The following is a 14,696-nucleotide window of genomic DNA, read 5'->3' as shown; positions in this document are numbered from 1 at the left end:
AGGTTGCATTGTTGAACTGAGTCAGGAATAATAAACATTACTTTTCATCAGTTTAGGATAATAAAAATCCCTCAAGAGACAGCAACGGATTTATTACAAATATACAAACACGATTAGATATATTCACGGGGGTTCAGTATTAAGAGCGGGGTTACTTGCGTGACCAAGTAAGAAAGGAAATACTTATACAAATTTAATCAATCAAATGTTACACTTGATAAGTAGTTTTTCAGAGTTCTGGAATGATATGAAATAAAGTCTTGGAAAATGTTTCTGGATTCCAGAGTTCTGGAATGAAATGAAATAAACTCCTGGAAAATGCTCTTGGAATTGGAATAATTTGTTTACCAATTTAATCAAGGAAATGTTAAACTAATGGAGTTGATTGATCTGATAAACTAAGTAGTTTTTCAGAGTTCTGGAATGAAATGAAATAAACTCCTGGAAAATGTTTCTGGAATTGGAATAATTTGTTTACAAATTTAATCAAGGAAATGTTAAACTAGTGGAGTTGATTGATCTGATAAACTAAGTAGTTTTTCAGAGTTCTGGAATGAAATGAAATAAAGTCCTGGAAGATGCTTTTGGAATTTGAATAATTTGTTTTACAAATTTAATTAAGGAAAGACAGTCCTCTTAATCAAATGTTAAACTAATGGAGTGGATTGATCTGATAAAATAAGTCGTTTTTCAAGTACTTATAGTCGCCGCAAAGATTCCGGGTGAAATAAGCCCCACCCCTTATGACGTCACAGCCAATCATGTGTCCCGCTGCTAACGTGGGAGACGACGTGATTCGCTATGACGTCATCAAGAGGCGGGGCTTATTTCGCCCGGAATGTTCGCTGCAACTATAGTTCTTGAATGAAGTAAAATAAAGTGCTGGAATTTGGAATTCGAAGTTTTGTTGGACCGTGGTATTAGTGGGTCTTTTATTCTATCTTTTTCATACTTTGCAGCGTAGAAAAACATACTGAATATAGACTTTCATAATTTCATATAGAGAATTCTGCATTTTTTGATTTTTGGAAATTCGATTCGACAATTGTTCGCATGTCTAATTTAATTGGAAAAATAAATATTTGGTTTTCACTGTAAATTGAATAGGGACTTGAGTCGACATTTGTTAGTATGTGGCTAATTTAATAAGAAAAAACTAAATTTTTGGTTTCTACTGTAAATTCAATAGGGGACTTGAGTTGACATTTATTCGCATATGGTTAATCTAATAAAAAATAAAAAAAATTTGTTTTTACTTTAAATTGAATAGGGAACTTGAGTCGAAATTTGTTTGCATATGGGTAATTTAATAAAAAAAAAGACTAAATTTTTGGTTTCTATTGTAAATTTAATAGGGAACTTGAGTCAACATTTGTTTGCATATGGTTAATTTTATAAAAAAAACTAAATTTTTGGTTTCTATTGTAAATTGAATAGGGAACTTGAGTCGAAATATATTCGCATATGGGTAATTTAATAAAAAAAAAAAAACTAAATTTTTGGTTTCTATTGTAAATTGAATAGGGAACTTGAGTCAACATTTGTTTGCATATGGTTAATTTTATAAAAAAAAACTAAATTTTTGGTTTCTATTGTAAATTGAATAGGGAACTTGAGTCAACATTTGTTTGCATATGGTTAATTTTATAAAAAAAACTAAATTTTTGGTTTCTATTGTAAATTGAATAGGGAACTTGAGTCGAAATATATTCGCATATGGGTAATTTAATAAAAAAAAAAAAACTAAATTTTTGGTTTCTATTGTAAATTGAATAGGGAACTTGAGTCGAAATATATTCGCATATGGGTAATTTAATAAAAAAAAAAAACTAAATTTTTGGTTTCTATTGTAAATTGAATAGGGAACTTGAGTCAACATTTGTTTGCATATGGTTAATTTTATAAAAAAAACTAAATTTTTGGTTTCTATTGTAAATTGAATAGGGAACTTGAGTCGAAATTTGTTCGCATATGGGTAATTTATATATAAGAAAAAAAATTAAATTTTTGGTTTCTATTGTAAATTGAATAGGGAACTTGAGTCGAAATTAGTTCGCATATGTTTAATTTAATAAAAAAAAAAATAACTAAATTTTTGGTTTCGATTGTAAATTGAATAGGGAACTTGAGTCAACATTTGTTTGCATATGGGTAATTTAATAAAAAAAAAAACCCTAAATTTTTGGTTTCTATTGTAAATTGAATAGGGAACTTCGAGTCGAAATTTGTTGGCATATGGGTAGTTTAATAAAAGAAAAACTAAATTTTTGGTTTCTATTGTAAATTGAATAGGGAACTTGAGTCAACATTTGTTTGCATATGGTTAATTTTATAAAAAAAAAAAAAAACTTTTTGTGTCTGTTGTGAATTGAATTGGGAACTTGAATCGACATTTGTTCGCAAAGTGAATATATTGAAAAATAGAAATATTGCATAATTTCTGGATTCTCATTACAATATATAACTTAATTATAACAGTAAAATTCAAATGAAAACAACGTAATTATACTAAATTTATCTTCAAAATATTTCACAAGAAATAGATTGTCTGTTTCTGCATTTTCGTTACAATATATAACTAAATAAAAGCAATAGAGATTAGATGGTTCATATGTTCATTTCTGCATTATCGTTACAATATATAACTAAATAAAAGCCACATAGATGAGATTGTTCAGATGTTCATATCTGCATTTTCGTTACAATGTATAACTAAATAAAAGCAATAGAGATTAGATTGTTCATTTGTTCATTTCTGCATTATCGTTACAATATATAACTAAATAAAAGCCATAGAGATTAGATTGTTCATATGTTGATTATCGTTACAATATATAAATAAATAAAAACCATAGAGATTAGATTGTTCATATGTTCATTATCGTTACAATATATAACTAAATAAAAGCCATAGAGATCAGATTGTTCATATGTTCATTATCGTTACAATATATAACTAAATAAAAGCAATAGAGATTAGATTGTTCATTTGTTCATATCTGCATTTTCGTTACAATATATAACTAAATAAAAGACATAGAGGTTAGATTGTTCATTTGTTAATTTCTGCATTATCGTTACAATATATAACTAAATAAAAGACATAGAGATTAGATTGTTCATTTGTTAATTTCTGCATTATCGTTACAATATATAACTAAATAAAAGCAATAGACATTAGATTGTTCATATGTTCATGATCGTTACAATATATAACTAAATAAAAGCAATAGAGATTAGATTCTTCATATGTTCATTATAGTTACAATATATAACTAAATAAAAGCAATAGAAATTAAATTGTTCATGTGTTCATTATCGTTACAACATATATCTAAATAAAAGCCATAGAGATTAGATTGTTCATATGTTCATCATCGTTACAATATATAACTAAATAAAAGACATAGATTGTTCATTTCTCCATATAAATGAATAAAAGCCATGGAGATTAGATTGTTCATATGTTCACTTCTGCATTATCGTTACAATATATAACAACTAAATTAAAGCCATAAAAATCAAATGATAACTAAATTCAACTATCTTCATAACATATCACATATAGGTTGTTTATCTTTGATAGAGGTCACAACTACAAGAATATATTTTGCCGAAGAGAAGGTCTCTACATACCTACCAATTTCGAGAAAGACGACAAAGCAAAAGAAATGGAAGAAAAAGTAAACCAAAGAAATGAGATCAACAAAGCTGGTGTTTCTGGAAATAACTCAGATATGTCTGCGGGGGATTTTTTGTCTCTTTTGAAATACACATCACGTTCTTCTTCTTCTCCGCTTTTTACCGTTGGAGGTCTTGACTCTAATTGCCGTAGGGGAGGACTCCCGGGTGTTCTTCGAAGCTTACGTTAACCTGATCGAGGAGAGGAGGATACGAAAGAGCGTGTGTTAGTAAGACAGACAGGTATTTGACGTGTGTGAAAGGTGAAAGAGTACGTTTCAGTAAAATCAGTCCAGATATTTGACGTTAGTGAGGGTTGAAAGAGTGTGTTAGTAAAAACAGATCAGATATTTGATGTAGGTGAAAGTTAAAAGAGTACGTTTTAGTAAAATCAGATCAGATATATGACGTTGGTGAGGGTTGAAAGAGTGTGTTAGTAAGACAGACAGGTATTTGACGTGTGTGAAAGTTGATAGAGTACGTTTTAGTGAAATCAGATCAGATATTTTACTTTAGTGAAAGTTGACCATGCTAGTATAAACAGACCAGATATCTGACGTTGGTGAGGGTTGAGAGAGTGTGTTAGTAAAAACAGACGAGATATTTGATGGTGAGGGTTGAAAGAGTGCATGTCAGTAAAAAGAGCCTATATATTTAACATTGGTGAAGGTTGAGAGAGTGCGTTAGTAAAAACAGATAAGATATTTGACGTTGGTAAGGGTTGAGAGAGTGTGTTAGTAAAATCAGCCCATATATTTAACATTGGTGAAGGTTGAGAGAGTGTGTTATTAAAATCAGGCCAGATATTTGATGATGGTGAGGGTTGTAAGAGTGTGTTAGTAAAAACAGACAGGTATTTGACGTTGGTGAGGGTTGAAAGAGTGTGTTAGTAAAAACAGCCCAGATATTTGATGTTGGTGAAGGTTGAAAGAGTACGTTTTAATAAAATCAGGCCAGATATTTGACGTTGGTGAGGGTTGAGAGAGTGTGTTAGTAAAATCAGCCCAGATATTTGACGTTGGTGAGGGTTGAAAGAGTGTTGTTGGTAAAAACAGCCCAGATATTTGACGTTGGTGAGGGTTGAAAGAGTCTATTAGTAAAACCAGCACAGATATTTGATGGTACTGAAGGTTGAAAGAGTGTTAGCAAAAACAGCTCAAATAGCTGACATTAGTGAAGGTGGGAAAAGTGTGTTAATAAAACCAGCACAGATATCTGACATTGGTGAATTTTGAAAGACTGTGTTAGCAAAATTAGCACAGATATCTGTCATTGGTGAAGGTTGAAAGTGTGTTAGTAAAAACAGACCAGATAGTTGACGTTAGTGAAAGTTGACCATGTTAGTAAATTCAAACCAGATATTTGAAGTTAGTGATAGTAGACCATGTTAGTAAAAACAGACCAGATATCTGACATTGGTGAAGGTTGAAAGAGTGCGTGTTAGTAAAAACAGCCCTGGTATCTGGTATTGGTGAAAATTGAAAGAGTGTGTTAGTATAAACAGCCAAGATATCTGACATTGGTGAAGGCTGAAAGAGTGCGTGTTAGTAAAAACAGCCCTGGTATCTGGTATTGGTGAAAATTGAATGAGTGTGTTAGTATAAACAGCCCAGATATCTGGCATTGGTGAAGGTTGAATGAGTGCATGTTAGTATAAATAGCCAAGATATCTGACATTGGTGAAGGTTGGATGAGTGTGTGTTAGTATAAACAGACCAGATATCTGGCACTGATGAAGGTTGAATGAGTGTGTTAGTATAAACAGCCCAGATATCTGGCATTGGTGAATGTTGAAAGAGTGTGTGTTAGTATAAACAGCCCAGATATCTGGCATTGGTGAATGTTGAAAGAGTGTGTGTTAGTATAAACAGCCCAGATATCCAACACTGGTGAATGTTGAAGGAGTGTGTGTTAGTATAAACAGCCCAAATATCTGACATTGGTGAAGGTTCAATGAGTGCGTGTTAGTAAAACAGACCGGTGTTCGACGTTAGTGAAGGTTCAGCTTTAGATTATATCTATGTCAAGTAGACATTTTTAGCAGGTGTATTGTGAATGGATGCAAGACCAGCTCTTAAGGCTGTTTCAGGGGTGCAAAGGTCTTTTGAGAAGGGGAATTTAGGTTTAGTTTGGATAACGAGGAAGAGATTCATCTCTCACCTGAGCAGATTCGACTTGTGTGCTTCCTGCTACGATGCTAGTTTCGTCACTGAGGGAACCCTCTGAAACAAGAGCAGAAAAGTCATTTACTACTACTACTACTACTACTAGTACTAGTACTACTACTACTACTACTACTACTACTACTACTACTATCATCCTCCTGGCTAGTTGAGTCTTAATGTGTTTGCCTAGTATTAATATGGCAGCAGATTGATCATAGCCCGGGACTGTGAGTTTAAGCTTGTCTACTGGGGGGAGGCTACTGCTTTGGTTGGGTACCACAGTTGGGTGTTGGGCTTGCCCAGTTTATGTTTTGGTGAGCATTTATTGTAATGAAAATAGATCTGAAACCAGACACCTTTACTACTACTATTACTACAGTACTACTACTACTACTACTACTACTACTACTACTACTACTACTACTACTACTGTAGTACATGCCAATTCATGCCCTGGGTTGAAAAATATGAATGTTCATATTTATTAGTGCAGGGGAGTAATTATATTTTATCTTCATTTATTCATTCTGTACAAAACTTGGAAACGTTAATTGCCCATAGGTTTACCTGCTGAGTCACCAGCAGCCATTGCCTGGCCCTCCCTGATCCTAGCTGGGGTTTAGAGGGGGCTTGGGGTCTGATCATATGTATATATAGTCAGTCTCTAGGGTATTATACTGCTTGAAAGGGCAATGTCACTGTACCTTGATTCTACCATTCATGAACGGCCTTTAAACATTTAAACATGGATTTGACTTAGATTAACTCACTTACCTGAAGCCAATGTATCGAGGGTAATCCCTGGGTAGTGTTGTAGCTGACGAGGAGGCACTTGTACGCGACCGGAGAAGGGCGGAAACCTCTCCCACGCCCACATGGCGATCCCCACCACCAAGGCCATCGCCATGATCAAAACACCGGCCATTATGCCGCCCAGTCTCCAGTCGACTCCTTCCAGGAGATTGGTCCCTATTCCCAAACCGGTTTCGGCTACGGGATGCGTCGTCGGCGGCTGGAGCGGGGGAGCAGCTTCAGGGGGAAGGGATGGTAAAGGGTTAATTTTTTTTTAAATCTTTGAGGTTTAAAAGGAATATTTTTTTATGGTTCACTAATAAGGAAATGGTTTTGAAGTTGTTGTCTATATATGAAAGTTTTCTTTAGATGAGATGGGACATAGGAATAGTTTATATATATATATATATATATATATATATATATATATATATATATATATATATATATATATATATATATATATATATTGTTTCAAGAAAAAATTATTTATATCATATATATATATATTATATATATATATATATATATATATATATATATATATATATATATATATATATATATATATATATATATGTATATACATAAACACACACCCACAGAAGAGATCACTTTCAAAGGGAAAGATAATAATATTAATAAGACAAAGAAAAAACAAAACGATATAATCAACAGAAGAAAGAGAATATGTAAAACAGTTACCATATGGGTAAGTCAAGACAGTAAGGCAATTTCTTTTCAAATAACAGAAGGGAGAATTTAATTATGATAATGAAGCGAAATGGAGGTGAATATTCATGAAGAGTGCCGTCAGAAATGAGTTAAACTTCCGCGTGGAGAGTCGTAACACAAATGAAGCGAGGTACGAGGTTGCGAAGGGAACTAGTAAGTCTTGCATCATTACGTCGAAGGGGATTAATTGCATGGATAAACTAGAGGGGCACTGAGTAGAGCGCAGAATTCCGCGGCGGCGGCTTATTTCTCGACCTTTTGATCAACCTTGACCTTTGACCTTAACATGTATTAATTGGCGTGGATTTACATATGCACAAATATGAACCAAGAGGATCTCCACCACGACAGATTATTTCTCGACCTTTTGCTCAGCCTTGACCTTTGACCTTAACATGTATTAATTGGCGTGGATTTGCATACGCACAAATATGAACCAAGAGCACAGACTTCCCCCATGGCAGCTTATTTCTCGACCTTTTGCTCAACCTTGACCTTTGACCTTAATATTTATTAATTGGTGTAGATTTGCATACGCACAAATGTGAACTAAGAGCGTAGACCTCCACTGCGGCAGCCTATTTCTTGACCTTTTGCTCAACCTTGACCTTTGACCTTAACATGTATTAATTGTCGTGGATTTTCATGCACACAAATGTGAACCAAGAGCGTGGACCTTCGCCGGGGCAGCTTGTTACCCGACCTTTTGCTTGACCTTGACCTTTGACCTTAACGTGTAATAATTGGCGTGGATTTCCACACACTCAAAATATCAACCAAGTTTGAAGTCTCTGTGACAACGATGCCCAAACGTATGGCAGATTACGTGAATTGGACAATTTGCTTGACCTTTGACTTTGACCTTCCAAAATTTAATCATTCCCAGCTTTATACATAGCAGTCAATCCCTGCAAGTTTCATTACGATTAAAATTGCGTGCCAGGAAGGTGTTCACATACAAACACAGACAAACAAGGGGTAAAACATAACATCCTTCCAACTTCGTTGGCGGAAGTAATGAAGCGAAGTACGATCTTACAAAGGGAACGAGTTAATTCTTGCCTCATTACGCCGGTGGGAATTAATTGCATGGATAAATGAGCTGCTATCTATTGTAGCTTTATTGACATCAAATGAATTTGATATACGGGGATGCTGGTGGAGAAAATATTGTGGGAAGGAGTTTAGTCATTAAGGGTTTCTGAAGATGAATTTTTATGAGTAATAATTTTTTTTTTTTTTTTTTTTTTGCTAATGAACAAATGATTAGAATGGAGTTGAATTTTTATAAGAAATACTTTTTTATTGTTGCTGATTAAAAAGTTTATAATGAAGTTGAGTTTTTTTTTTCTTTTTTTTTTTTGCTAATAATTTTTTTTGGCTGATTAAAAATGTTTATAATGAAGTTGAGTTTTTATTAATATTTTTTTTTCCTGATTAAAAAAATGTTTATAATGAAGTTGAATTTTTATGAGTGATGTTTTTTTTTCTAATATGAAACTGTTTATAATGAAGTTGAAAATTTATGAGTAATATTTTTTTTTTTGGGCTAATTAACAAATGATTATAACAGTTGAAATTTTATGAGTAATACTTTTTTTGCTAATTATTTTTTTTTTTTTGCTGATTGTAAAAGTTTATAATGAAGTTTAGTTTTTATGAGTAATATTTTTTTTTTTTGCTTATTAAAAAATGTTTATAATGAAGTTTAGTTTTTATGAGTAATATTTTGTTTTTATTAAAAAAAAGATTTATGATGAAATCGAATTTTTATGAGTAATATTTTTTTTCGCTTATTAAAAAAATGTTTATAATGAAGTTGAATTTTTATAAATAATATTTTTTTGCTAATTAAAAAATGTCTATAATGAAGTTGAAAATTTATAAGTAATATTCTTTTTTTATTTTATTTTTATTTTTTTTGCTAATTAAAAAAATGTTTATAATGAAGTTGAATTTTTATAAGTGATATTTTTTCTGCTAATTAAAAAAAAATTCATAATTCAGTTGAATTTTTTTTTTTTTCTTTTGCTGATTATTTTTTTATAATGAAGTTGAATATATATGAATAACAGTTTTTTTTTGCGAATAAAAAAAATATGTAATGAATTTTCAAAAGCAGTAAAGTCTTTTGACCAATTGTGTGTAGCTATTTGCCGTGTAATATTTTTTAATATATGCATTTGACAATGCATGGTTAGAATTTTATGGAAATTATTTTAGTAATACGGAGTTTCTAACGTTGAATATTTATAAGTAAAATTATTTATAATAAAAAAAAATTTATATTATTTTTCACCATAATTAAAATCTGACCATTTTTTTATATAATTAAAGAAAAAATGTATATGATTATTTTTCAACAGAAGTAAAATCTCACCAATTAGTTGTAGCTATCTGTAAAACCATAAGCTTAAAGTTGAATATTTATCGTAAAATTTTTTTGATAATTAGAAAAAAATTATATGATTATTTTTCACCATAAGTAAAATCTTACCATAAGCTTTTACCCCCAAATTACGTACTGGTACGTTTCACAAAACTCATCCCTTTACCCACATGGACGTACTTGTACATCCATGCAAAAACTGCTATTCACATTTTTTTGCATATTTTTGATAACTTTATGAGAAACTTCAGGCATTTTCCAAAAGATTGAGACTAACCTGACCTCTCTATGACGAAAATTAAGGCTGTTAGAGCAATTTAAAAAACATGTATTGCAAAATGTGCTTGAAAAAAAATGCCTTGGGGTTAAGGGTTGGAAAGTTCCAAATAGCATGGGTGTAAAAGGGTTAATTAAGATATGCATTTGACTAACCATTATAATGCCAGCTGTCTTATTCTTGAAATATTTGGTTATAAGTAAACTCAATTGATCAATTATATGTAGCTATTTGATGTGAAAGGTACAAAGTCATTAACTTTCAAGATTATATATATATATATATATATATATATATATATATATATATATATATATACATACATATACATATATATGTATATATATATACATATATATGTATATATATATATATATATATATATATATATATATATATATATATAAACATATACATATATATATATATATATATATACATATATATATATATATATATATATATATATACATATATATATATATATATATATATATATATATATATATATATATATATATATATATATAGCTAGCATATATCAATATTGGCAAATATTTTCAATGTGAAAATTCAAACCTATCTGACTAAGAAATACTTGAAGATTAAATTATCGATAAATAATTTTGTTTTCTTATCAATTTCATTTAGTTTTTAATGGAGATATTGAGGTCAAAATATAAGTTTCCTTGTTAAGCTTCAGATATATTCAAATTCGAATAGATATTTATATTAGATATAATATAAAGAAGTATATCTCCGCTAAAGATATATAATTGCTTGGAAATCAATATAAATTGATAATGAAATGTAAATTAGTTTTGAAAATAATGGTCAGGATATTTTCAGAACAGTGAATGCTCAAGAGGAAGATTTTGTGATAGTTTCTCCAGTTTCAAGAAGGCTTATGGGTAAACTCACACCCCCCCCCCTCCTGTTGGACTTCCAACAAGGTAAGGTAAGTACAAACACATGTTTATTTTAACCAAATTCATCTCCTTAAATTCTATGGTAAACTATTCATGATATTCACTTTTTTTCTAGAATAGATTCGAATTATATATAGTTTATATGGGAAATAATTATTTCAATGTTGTTACTGTTCTTAAAATATTCTATTTTTCCTTGTTTCCTTTCATCACTGGGCTATTTTCCCCGTTGGAGCCCCTTGGCTTATAGCATCCTGCTTTTCCAACTAGGTTTGTAGCTTAGCAGTGAATAATAATAATAATAATAATAATAATAATAATAATAATAATAATAATAATAATAATAATTTATTTTACTAAAATTCCTTTTCTGAAGCCTTATGCCAGACTAATAATGTTATTTTTATTCAATTTATTTAGAATAGGTACGAAATATCTATTTATTTAAACAAAATTCGTCTTTTGAAGCCTTATGCCAGGCTAATAATTATTATTATTTTTATTTTTTTTTACTTAGGATAGGTACGAACTATATATCTATTTCAACCAATTTCCTATTCTTAAATTCTTTGTCAGACTAATAATGTTATTATTCTTTATTAATTTATTTAGAATAGATACAAACTACATATTTATTTTAACCAGACTCCTCTTTGGAAGCCTTATGCCAGACTAATAATGTTATTATTCTTTATTAATTTATTTAGAATAGGTACAAACTACATATTTATTTTAGCCAGACTCCTCATTGGAAGCCTTATGCCAGACTAATAATGTCATTATTCTTTATTAATTTATTTAGAATAGGTACAAACTACATATTTATTTTAACGAGACTCCTCTTTGGAAGCCTCATGACAGACTAATAATGTTATTAATCTTTATTAGTTTATTTAGAATAGGTACAAACTACATATTTATTTTAACCAGACTCCTCTTTGGAAGCCTTATACCAGACTAATAATGTTATTATTCTTTATTAATCTATTTAGATTAGGTACAAACTACATATTTATTTTAACCAGACTCCTCTTTGGAAGCCTTATGCCAGACAAATAATGTTATTATTCTTTATTAGTTTATTCAGAATCGGTACAAACTACATATTTATCTAAACCAAATTTTTCATCTACGCCAGATTACTGTAATCATGTTTTTCATTTTTCAATTTTCTATAATAGATATTGAAATTGAATAAATCGTGTTAGATTGTAATAAACCTTCGTGTCATTTTTGCAAATGGTTACTTTAATTTTGCGACTGGTACAGTTGGATACAGAAATTCCTGGTATACATCACTCTGAAGAAGTGCACCCAGCCATACTCTTAGACTACTTCGCAGTGACGTCCTCAGTTTAGCCCTGCCCACCGCCTCTGCCGTATCTTCCTACACTATTATTATTATTATTATTATTTATTATTGTTATTATTATTATTATTATTATTAATTGCTAGGCTACAACCCTATTTGTTAAAGCAGGATACTATAAACCAAAGGATTCCAACAGGAAAAAATAGCCCAATGAGGAAATGAAGTATTTGTTTGGTTACTTGCCGCAAAGCAAGGTGTGATTGGGGGCACTTCTTTGGAGTGAGCTGTACCAGGGACTCCTGTATCTAACTGTACATTATTATTATTATTATTATTATTATTATTTTTATTATTATTTTCATTATTATTATTAGCTAAGCTACAACCCTAGTTGGAAAAGCAGGATGCTTTAAGCCCAAGGGTTCCAACAGGGAAAAATAGCCCCGTGAGGAAAGGATTATTATTATTATTATTATTGTTATTATTATTATTATTGTTCTTGTTAGCTAAGCTAGAACCCTAGTTAGAAAAGTAGTATTCTATAAGGCCAAGGGTTCCAACAGGGAAAAATAGCCCCGTGAGGAAAGGATTATTATTATTATTATTATTATTATTATAAAAAGCAGGATGCTCTAAGCTCAAGGGTTCCAACAGAGGAAAATAGCCCTGTGAGGAAGGATTATTATTATTATTATTATTATTATTATTAGCTAAGCTACAACCCTAGTTGGAAAAGCATTATGCTCTAAACCCAAGGGCTCCAATAAGGAAAAATAGCCCTCTGAGGAAAGGATTATTATTATTATTATTTTTATTATTATTATTATTACTACTACTACTAGCTAAGCTACAACCCTAGTTAGAAACGTAGTATTCTGTAAGCCCAAGGGCTCCAACAGGGGAAAAGAGCCCAGTGAGAAAATAAAATAAGGAAATAAATAAACTACAAAAGCAAAGTGGAGCATACCTGATAAGTGTACATGCTTCCTCGGCTGTGTTTTAGTATACATATACAGAGGTGTTGAGCGCGAATGGGAAGAGGCAGTGTAGAGGACAAGGCGTAGGTGGGCGTCCGGAGGTAGACCTCGCACGCTGAATATGGGGCGTCCTTCGCTCACGTTCGCCACTAGGGTGTCTCCGGACCATACCTGAAGGTGATAGGAACTTAATTGGTTTCAATATCAAATATAATCTCTGAATCTTCATTACATTTTTTTTTTCAATTTCGAGTTATTTTTTAAATAAGATTATCATGGATATGTAAAATTCAATATCGTCAAGGAGAAGTCGAAGAGAAAAATCATTCCAAAATAGGAAAGATTATTTGGGAGGTTGGGGTGGTCCAATACACTGGTCGCTGTTATTTGAAAATTATAATATTTGGATTTTCCATAAGATGGATACTTGAGAGAAAAAAAGGTGATTTGATTAATATCTACAGTATATATATATATATATATATATATATATATATATATATATATATATATATATATATATATATATATTATATGTGTGTGTAGATATAAATATGTATGTATTCATAAACAAATAAGTTGGACTGGGGTTCGTGACCCTATCAAGCTTAATAGTTTATTGTAGTGTCTACAACCTTACCATCCTTGTGGGCTAAGGATGCGGTCTTTTTGGGGAACCTATAGCTATAGGAAGATTTGCCTTTACATGAACCACCGTCATCTCAAGATTTGCCGTTGTTCGAACCAATATCAACTCCAGATTTGCTTTTGCATGAACCACTAACTTCTAAAGATTTACCCTTCTACGAACCACTATCATGTCAAGATTTACCTTTGTATGAACCAATTTCATCGCAAGATTTCCCTTTGCACGAACCACTATCATCTCAAGATTGGCCTTCGCATGAACCACTATCATTTCAATATTTGCCTTCGCACGAACCACTATCATTTCAATATTTGTCTTCACACGAACCACTATCATCCCAAGATTTGCCTTCGCACGAACCACTATCATCTCAAGATTTGCCTTCGCACGAACCACTATCATTTCAATATTTGCCTTTGCATGAACCACTATCATCTCAAGATTTGCCTTTGCACGAACCACTATCATCTCAAGATTTGCCTTTACACGAACCACTATCATCTCTAGATTTGCTTTGGCAGAAATCGTTCTAATATTTAAGTTAACTCTCTTGCTATCCTATCTTATGATTCAATCGTATAAACTAGTGTTAACTCTGGGTGTGGGTTCTTACCTCCGGACTTCCATTCATATCAATCGATCTTGCGTCCAGATCTTCAATCGAATAAAACAATCTCTATTTCCAGACTTGCATTCCTATGAGCCACTCTTCCAGAATTGTGTTCGTGTCAACCGATCTTACCGACAGATTTACAATGAAATGACCTAATCGCTACCTCGAGATCTGCAT

General features: G+C 31.3%; 1 protein-coding gene across 1 annotated transcript in view; it reads right to left on the bottom strand.

Moving 5' to 3' along the window:
• Positions 1-2,446: 2,446 nt before the first annotated feature.
• LOC137637738 (uncharacterized) overlaps positions 2,447-14,696 on the bottom strand; it is a 32,415-nt gene continuing 20,165 nt past the window's right edge. Inside the window, exons 10-13 of the mRNA XM_068369883.1 lie at positions 13,248-13,428; positions 6,621-6,875; positions 5,842-5,903; positions 2,447-3,873 (exon numbers count right to left, since the gene is read on the bottom strand). Coding sequence (XP_068225984.1) covers positions 3,823-3,873; positions 5,842-5,903; positions 6,621-6,875; positions 13,248-13,428 — 549 coding nt within the window. The 3' untranslated portion in view covers positions 2,447-3,822. The remainder of the gene's footprint in view (positions 3,874-5,841; positions 5,904-6,620; positions 6,876-13,247; positions 13,429-14,696) is intronic.

The sequence above is a fragment of the Palaemon carinicauda genome, chromosome 3 (assembly GCF_036898095.1).
Source record: "Palaemon carinicauda isolate YSFRI2023 chromosome 3, ASM3689809v2, whole genome shotgun sequence".
Classification (NCBI taxonomy): Eukaryota; Metazoa; Arthropoda; class Malacostraca; order Decapoda; family Palaemonidae; genus Palaemon; species Palaemon carinicauda.
The sequence above is the reverse complement of the archived record's forward strand: the minus strand, read 5'-3'. Positions and strand labels throughout refer to the sequence as shown.